The sequence below is a fragment of the Portunus trituberculatus genome, chromosome 13 (genome assembly GCF_017591435.1).
Source record: "Portunus trituberculatus isolate SZX2019 chromosome 13, ASM1759143v1, whole genome shotgun sequence".
Lineage (NCBI taxonomy): Eukaryota > Metazoa > Arthropoda > Malacostraca > Decapoda > Portunidae > Portunus > Portunus trituberculatus.
Window position 1 is genome coordinate 3,637,984 of NC_059267.1, and position 9,133 is coordinate 3,647,116.

Below are 9,133 nucleotides of genomic sequence, written 5' to 3' on the forward strand. Positions count from 1 at the left end.
GTCCCACACGTGTTTCGGAAGCTGTAGAAAATCACTAAATGGTAAGAATGAATATGGAAACGCGGCAGGATAAAAGAAGGAATTTTATAAGGACTGGAATGTGTTGAAAGGAATCTGACAGTTTTTTATGTTTTTTATATATATATATATTTGACCATTATGCTGGAAAATGTGACTCCAAAACTGAACAGGAATTTATAGACCACAAACTATTTATTCTGCATATTGGTAATTTCATAATACATGTAACGAAGTACGGAATAAGAGAAGGCTGATTGAGGAAAAATATAGAAATGAATAAATGAATAGTGGCTTAGTGGATAAGGTGGTGAGCGTGGGATCGGGCAGACGTCCATGCGTAGGTTCGAATCCCATCATGTGCCGCTGTTTGTTATTTCTCGAGATGTTTAAGTTACCAAGATGTCACCATGATACACAGATTCCAGGTACACCAAAGATGCGCTTGGGTGGTGATATGGGCCCAAATATGTGTACCACTATAAATAAAATTGTATGCGCCTGTGATAGGTGGAAAGCTAAAAAGGGCTTCCCACACTCTTTAAGTGAACCTACAGGCGCTATAGGCCATAACATTAAAAAAAAAAATGTTGGATAGTATAGTTTCTTTTTTTTTAGTTGTATAAGTGAAGGGAGCAATTATTGTTTAGTAATTCTTGTCTTGGCCTGAGAAATTATAGATAGATTAATAAATTGGCTAGTAAATAAATAGATAAATAAAAAAACGTGTAGAGAAGATTTGTAGCAGAATTGTATAAGTAGAAATAACTTTTTTTTTTGTATTTTTTCGTTTTATTTATTTGTTTTATCTTTTTTCGTATTTCTTGGCTCGGCTTTCAGTGTCTGGATCGTAAAGGGCAAAGCCGCCACAAGATTACAGAACTTCCTAGACAGAGCGACACACTACTGCTCTCACCACTCCCACCACTCCCCACCACCCCAAGCCACTCCCCACCACTCCCACCCACTGCTCACCACTCCCACCCACTGCTCACCACTCCCAGCCACTCCCCACCACTCCCACCCACTGCTCACCACTCCCAGCCACTCTCCACTACTAGGCACTCCAACTACTTCCAGCCACTCCTCACCATTCTCCAACACTCCCCACTACCCCAGCCACTCCCCAACACTCCCAGCCCTTCCTCACCACTTCCAGCCACTCTCCACTACTCCTAGCCGCTCCTACCACTCCCCACCACTCCTCACCACTCTCAGCCACTCACAGCTAGTCCCCACCACTTCCAGATACTCCCCGCCACTCCCAAGCGTTCCCCAGCACTCCCCAGCCACTCCCCAGCCACTTCTACCACTCCCCACCACTCCCACCACTCCGGCACCCATCACCCACACCACAACATTTACCTACACTCTCCCCACACCCTATACTAACTCCATTTTCATCGTTTATCCACCTTCAGTTATTAATTCTCTCATTTATTTCTCCTTCTTCATTCATTCCTAACTTCCATTTCATTTACTTCTTTCGTCATCCGCCTCTTTCTCCTTCTCCTCCTCCTCCTCGTCCTCCTCTTCCTCTTCTTCTTCTTCTTCCTCTTCCTCTTCCTCCTTCAGCGTCAGTATTCCTCGGCAGCGGAAAATATCCTCATGTGGCGTTTACGTTTTCTGAGCAATTTGAAGTGCGCTATCGAGGAACCATTTTCTTTCTCACTCGCAAACAAAAAAGGAAAATGGGACCAACAAAAAAAAAAAAAAAAAATAGAAGGGGGGGGAAAGAAAGAAAGAAAATTGGGATGTTTCCGAAGACAGCCAGGACAAACCGTGGGAGTGTGGCAGAACTTGTTTGGTTTTTTGTTTTGTTTAGGTGCTTGTGTGTGTGTGTGTGTGTGTGTGTGTGTGTGTGTGTGTGTGTGTGTGTGTGTGTGTGTGTGTGTGTGACATTCCAATTTTATGGTGTTCATGCACGAACACAAACACACCCACAGAGAGAGAGAGAGAGAGAGAGAGAGAGAGAGAGAGAGAGATTATCTTCCTTGACCTCGATTTCGGTTCATTCTTCGCTAAATTAACCCTAGCTATTGAACCACAGAAGCAGACCCCACCTCTCTCTCTCTCTCTCTCTCTCTCTCTCTCTCTCTCTCTCTCTCTCTCTCTCTCTCTCTCTCAGGCGCCAAAACCTCTCTCTCTCTCTCTCTCTCTCTCTCTCTCTCTCTCTCAGGCGCCAAACAGCCCCGACAAGACTCAGAAGGTTGTGCCAAATAGACGTAAAATAAGTTAAGAAGGAGATATATTCCTCTTTCTTGTCTTGGATTACGTGTGTGTGTGTGTGTGTGTGTGTGTGTGTGTGTGTGTGTGTGTGTGTGTGTGTGTGTGTGTGTGTGTGTGTCTGTGTGTGTGTCTGTGTGTTCAAAGATTTACGTTTGTTAGTCGATTTACAGCATATATATTCACCTGTGAGTATGTATGTATTTATGTATGTATGTACGTTTGTATGTATGTATGCTTGAAATCATGTATACATTTCCTTGCACGAATGGGTGTGATATATACTCTCTCTCTCTCTCTCTCTCTCTCTCTCTCTCTCTCTCTCTCTCTCTCTCTCTCTCTCTCTCTCACTTTAGAACTGTTATATGCGAGCAATACCTGCGGATTTTTCCTTCCCACAAGTTCCTCTTCACTTTTATCAGAGTGCTTGGCCTTCCCTGCCCTCTTGACATATGGGAGGGCCTGAGGGCATGTAAGACTCTCTCTCTCTCTCTCTCTCTCTCTCTCTCTCTCTCTCTCTCTCTCTCTCTCTCTCTCTCTCTCTCTCTCTCTCTCTCTCTCTCTCTCTCTCTCTCTCTCTCTCTCTCTCTCTCTCTCTCTCTCTCTCTCTCTCTCTCTCTCTCTCTCTCTCTCTCTCTCTCTCTCTCTCTCTCTCTCTCTCTCTCTGTATCTTTTCTCTCCAGTTGTCTCTTGTTTCCCTTCTTTTCTTCATGTACTACAATGCCCTTCCTCTTTTTTCTCTGTTTCCTCCCTCTGTTTTTCTGCCTTTCCTTCTCCCCGCCTTTAATTATTCTCTCTTCCTCCTCTGCTTGTCACTTCTCCTCTCCTTCCTTTCCTATCATGTCCTCTCCCTTCTCTCCCTCCTCTCCCTTCTCTCCCAACGTTCACACTTGTCCCTGCCATCTATACCTGTCTGCCTCCTTCCCTTTTCCCTTCCCTTCTCTTTCCTTTCGACCCCCTGAATGCATAGAAAAACTAGCTGTCCCACGTATATCTCTTCTTGTAACTCTCTCACACACACAGACACACACACACGCATGCACACTGACACACATACACTCACACACACACTGAGGCTTTAAGGGTTTCGTGCACTGAACCGTATCGAGTGCACAGTTTCCTGCCTAACCTATTTCTCCAGTGTTGTATGTAATTTGATCCTCTACCAACTAACCAGCAGCTGTGACCTCGCCTCCCCCTCTCACCTTGATTCATTTAATATTCCATAAGATTAAAGTTTGATAAAGTTAAAGCCCAGTGTGGTTGTATTTAAAAAGGGGATATGGAAAAATGGTTAGTTCAGATGTGGAAGGTGATTGAAGTGGGATGAGTAGTCGTTGTGGAATTTTAAGAGTATCATTTCTTGCTATTAAAGTTTGTAATGCTTGGTGTGTTACATTCAACTCCATCAGTACCTTCAGTTTCCATATTCATTCTGCTTGCTATGTGGTGATTTTATACAGCTTCACAAACTTATGTGGGGATTAACCTCTTCAGTATTGGGATGCATTTTTACCTTGAGATTTGTGCACGATTAGCCCATTTTATTGACATTAATAAGGGTCTATGGAGGTCAGAAGATTAATGACCACAATCTTCACTATCTTAATCCCCCTATATGAGTTTCTGAAGCTATATAGAATTTCCAAATAGTAAGTAGAAAAATAAGAAATAGCGTCCTGGTTCTGAAGGGTTAAAATAGTAAAGACTGTGGCCATCAATCTTCTACCCTCCATAGACCCTTCCTAATGTCAATAAAATCTTCTAATCACACCTAAAATTCCTGGTAAAAAAGACGTCCCAGTACTGAAGGGGTTATGAAGAGGTATAGCGAAAATAGGTAAGCCGAGTAGTGTGGTAGATTATTAAAGGTTCAGAAATTAAGTTGAGTCATTGAATTTATGAGAAGTTTGGAGTGATTTATTGATAAAGATGATACTTAGTGCTTGGTAGTGAGTATGACGTGTTTCTCGGCGTGTAGTATTGTTGGATGTGCGTGTGTAGTCTGACCGCATGCATTGTTTAGCCTCGTGACTGATTTATCCTCTCGTGGCCTGCAAACTCCTTCCTTCCTCCACAGTCTTGCAGTATTCTGTCATTCTCTTGCATTGTGTGTGATGTGTGCTGTTTCTTTTCTGGATTTTACTCAACTACTTCTGCTACTACTACTGATACTGATACTACTACTACTACTACTACTACTACTACTACTACTACTACTACTACTACTACTACTACTACTACTACTACTACTACTACTACTACTACTACTACTACTATTACTACTACTATAGCATGTTTTCTTTGTCCTCCTTCCTTTCTCTCTCCTTGAGCAATCTCTTATTTCTTCTCCTCTCTATCTCTTTTTCATGACCTTTATTCTCTTCTCATGATCTCCTCCTCCCCCTCCTCTTCCTCCTCCTTCACCCACGCCTTCACGTCCTCACCCAAAGCAACTCAACAGAACTGGCTAACTTTTGGATCTCTCAAACGTTCCTTTTTTTATTTTTTCATTCACTACACTGGCTACAATGTGAATCATAAATGCTGCACTTTTTACCTCCAAAAGTTGTGCCGTGGGACTGGTCAGGGAGAGAGAGAGAGAGAGAGAGAGAGAGAGAGAGAGAGAGAGAGAGAGAGGGAGAGGTAGGTAGGTAGAAAGGGATAAAGGCGAAATTCATTTGGCGTAACATTATTTTGCCGCGAGCAGGAGTGAATGGAAAATCTGTGTTCGTATCCCCTCGTTTCCCATTTTTTTCTCTCCTCTTTTCTTTCCCCTCTGTATTTTTTTTCTCTCTTTCCCTCCCACTTTTTAACCTTCAATTTTTACTTCCCGTTGACATAAGACACCACATTATCTGGCCGGGGAAAGCATGACAATATGAGTTCGTGAATTAAAAAAATTATCTATTTATTGATTTATTGATTTCCTCGCTTGCCTTCCTTCCTTGCTCCTCTTTAGATGATAGAAGGGAGGAGGGAGGAGGGAGGAGGGGAGGAAATAGGAAGGCGATTCAAGAGGAGAGGAGAAAAGGCAGGAAAAGAAGAAAAATGAGAAAAAAGAAAAAGAGACAAGCAAACAGAAAAAAATACCAGAGAGAGAGAGAGAGAGAGAGAGAGAGAGAGAGAGAGAGAGAGACAGAAAACACTATTTGCATAACAAGAAACGCAAAAAAGTAATACCACACAATCGCCATTCAGGATCACGCCAAGGGTACTCAACTCTTTTTGGAGAATGTTGGATTAAACTCCTCTGGGCACGTGCAGGGAGGAGGAGGAGGAGGAGGAGGAGGAGGAGGAGGAGGAGGAGGAGGAGGAGGAGGAGGAGGAGAGAGAGAGAGAGAAAAGAACGAAAAAAGAAGCGGAAGAAACAGCAAGATTACAAAGAATGAAGCGATTGAGGAAAAGAAAGGAGGAGAGGAAGGAGGAAGAGGAGGAGGAGGAGAGGGAGGAGCAGAAGGAGGAGGGCAATAGAGCACAAGATGGAGAGAAGAAAGGATGAATGAAAAGGGAGAGGCAAGGAGACTTTATGGAATGAAGAGAATAAGAATAAAAAAGAGGAAACAAAAAGGACTGGACGAAGAAAAAAGAAGTAAGAAGAAGAAGAAGAAGAAGAAGAAGAAGAAGAAGAAGAAGAAGAAGAAGAAGAAGAAGAAGGAGAATGAGAAAATAACACTAAGAAAAATAATAAAAACATGAAAGAAATACACTAAAGAACAAAAAAAAAAAAAGAAAAGCAACAGGAAGAATGATGACAATGATGGTGATGGCGATGGTGATAGTGATGGTGATGGTGGTGATGGTGGTGGTGGTGATGGTGGTGATGATGATGGTGAAGCAGGAGGCGTTTGAAATACCCAGTTGAAGAATAGAGAGCATGACAGGGGAGGGAGAGGAAGGGGGAGGGGAGGGATGATACTGTACAGCCATTTCCCCACCCCCCCCCCCCTGCCCCGCCCCTGCCCCGCCACCTACCCCGCCACCTGCCCCGCCCCCTGCCACGCTGAGATAGAACAGATGGCTTGACTTGGCTTTACCTGGATCGAGGCACGCACCGATGTAAACACGGGGTCAGGTCAAATTAGGTCATTCTCTGTTATTTATTTTCTTTTCCTTCTTCTCTTTCTTCTTTTCCCTCCTTCTCATTTTTTTCTTATTCTTGTTTTTTTGTATTAGTTTCCAGTTTTTTTTTTTTTTTTTCACTTCTGTCTTCTGTTGTCCTTGTTTCTGTGTCTCCTGTTTTGTTTGTTTGTGTGTGTGTGTGTGTGTGGCAGTTTGTTGTGTTTTGTCTTGTCTCGTCTTGTTTTCTTTCCTTTCTTTTTTGTCTTTTCGATTTTCTTCACATCTTCACCAACTAGAACGCCATCGTCACTATTTTTACTATTATTATCACTACTATACTATCATTACTATCGTCATCATCGTCATCATCACCGCCTTTTCAACACCTAACGAAACAAATACCTGAACGATGCTGTGTTTTGAATTAATCTCACATTTGTTTTCCTTCGAGATTACTTCATATCATTTTTTTTTTATCTATAGCACTTATCTAATTCTCATTTCATATCATTCTCAGTCCCCGCCAGCATGAAGAGCAGTGACTGGTAAGGAAAACACGCAGCAGATTGATACAAAACACATCAAAACGTATCAAAGGAAATAGACTTCAAAGCTCGGCCAGGCTCGTCTAGTCATCATCATCAGCCACAATAAATCCTCAGATGCACAAAGACTGGGATTATTTAGGTCTTTTTTTTATCATTTGTCTTTAATTTCCACTTGTTCCCATTTCCTGTTATTAAAAGCAGCCGCTAATTTTTCTCTTTGTTATATTTTCTTATTGATATATTGTTGGTATAGTGTTTTTTTCAATGTAGGTGTAGTAACTTCTCAATATTTGCCTCTATACACCTTCTTTATGATATATTGTGGCTGTCATTATGATACGTTTTCCATATATGTGCAGTAGCTACTTATATATTGTCTATTTAATCTTCTTCACGAGTATTTTCTATATATGTGAAGTAAAGTCATATATTACCTCTGTCATCTTTCTAACGAGTAATTTTTCATATATGCAGTAGTTTCTCACATATTGCCTCTATCATCCACTATTTTTCTATATATGTGTAGTAGCTATTCATATATTGCCTCCATCATCTTTCTCACGAGTGCTTTTTAAATTATAGTGAGTTTCATTGAGTTAAGTGCCTTCTCGTAATCCAAATAAGCTCTTGATACTGATTTGCTAATGTGTGTTCTGCATACTTCACTCACTGCCCTCATACTTGTTAATGTTGGTATTGAATGACAGGCTTGTTCGTAATCTATTGTAGCCATCAAGAGTGATTTCCTATAATACACCCTGCTCATTTTCTACTTGTTCGGTGACGTGGCTGTACTTTTCTGCATATTTTCCTGACTGCCTTCATGATTGCTAGTTGCTGGTGAGTTAAAGGCTTACTGGTGATCTAGGGCAGCAATGAAGAGTGGTTTGCTGCACTGTATCCTGTTTTATTTTTTTCCTAACTTGATTGGTGACGTGGTATGTTTTTTTTATTTATCTTGCCTGCCTTCACGACTGCTAAATGTTGATGTTGGTGCTGGGTGGAAGGTTTAGTGTCCTGGTGATCTAGGGCAGCAATGAAGAGTGGTTTGCTGCACTGTATCCTGTTTTATTTTCCGTAACTTAATTGGTGACATGATAGTATTTTTCTATTTTCATTTTGCCTTCCGTCACGACTACTAATGTTGATGTTGGTGCTGGGTGGAAGGTTTAGTGACCCAGGGCAGCCATGAAGAGCGTTTTACCACACTGTATCTTGCTTGTTCTTCCATAATTTGAGTGATAGCGACTGTTTATTTTGTCACACAGTTGATTTAAGCCAAACGTTTCCCTGACCTTATTTGTGAGGTTGATATACAAAGCGTCTTTACTGCACAAGATAAGCTTATTGGCAGGCACCATTTTATCCGTTCGTGTGCATTCTTGTGAACCAATAATGCTGTGCCTTTGTACCAAGCTTCGATACGGACATAATAAAAGTTGGCAAGCATTTTGTAAAACGTATTGCAAAGCTGTCTCTCACCACCGCCTCTTATCTTCGCCTATCCAGCTTCTGTTCCGGACATTTCCTGCACCTATCACGTCCCCTTTGCATTTTTCACAACGACGCACAGATCCTCCCTCCGCCTCGCGCTAAGCTCTCCCCTCGACCACTTCCCAGAGTTCCTCCATTCCTCTCACCCGCTAACTCCCCTCGCCACACCTCATCCCTTCACAAAAATCCACCTCAATCCACGCTACTCCCCACCATACTCCACCTGTGCCCCGCCCCTCACCTGCCCCTGCCCCTGCCTCGTCCCCGCCCCGCAGGATAAAGGAGTGTCACGGCGCTGGTAAAAGAAAAAGACTTGCATTGTTTACCGTGAAGCCGACACTTGCACGTTCACTGCCTCTGTGTCTCAACTAACGAGGAGTTTTGAACCATGAATTAACTTACTTTTTCTTCTCTTTATGTTTTAGTGAGTGTCTTTATTTTATTATCATTTTGTTCCTACCTTTTATTTCTCCTTGTTTCTATGTCTGTCTGTTTGTTTGTCTATTTTGCTGTCTGTTCTTCTCTCTCTCTCTCTCTCTCTCTCTCTCTCTCTCTCTCTCTCTCTCTCTCTCTCTCTCTCTCTCTCTCTCTCTCTCTCTCTCTCTCTCTCTCTCTCTCTCTCTCTCTCTCTCTCTCTCTCTCTCTCTCTCTCTCCCAATTCACTGATCCATAACGTACCTTGGCAAATGTAGCGGAAAGAATATGCACATTTGATATCATTGGGAGAGAGAGAGAGAGAGAGAGAGAGAGAGAGAGAGAGAGAGAGAGAGAGAGAGAGAGAGAGA

At 42.3% G+C, this 9,133-nt stretch overlaps 1 protein-coding gene across 1 annotated transcript; it reads left to right on the forward strand.

Moving 5' to 3' along the window:
- The first annotated feature begins 428 nt into the window (after positions 1 to 428).
- LOC123502945 (proline-rich extensin-like protein EPR1) lies at positions 429 to 8,650 on the forward strand. Its single transcript, XM_045252239.1, has 4 exons — positions 429 to 446; positions 875 to 1,438; positions 2,647 to 2,716; positions 8,364 to 8,650. Exons 1-4 carry the CDS (start codon positions 429 to 431, stop codon positions 8,648 to 8,650), a joined length of 939 nt encoding a protein of 312 aa, XP_045108174.1.
- The last annotated feature ends 483 nt before the right edge of the window (positions 8,651 to 9,133 follow it).

Coding starts and splice junctions, on each gene's coding strand:
- LOC123502945 (XM_045252239.1), top strand. Junction 1,439..2,646: donor TCATCGTTTATCCACCTTCA/GTTATTAATTCT, acceptor CCTTCCCACAAG/TTCCTCTTCACTTTTATCAG. Junction 2,717..8,363: donor ATGGGAGGGCCTGAGGGCAT/GTAAGACTCTCT, acceptor TCGCCTATCCAG/CTTCTGTTCCGGACATTTCC.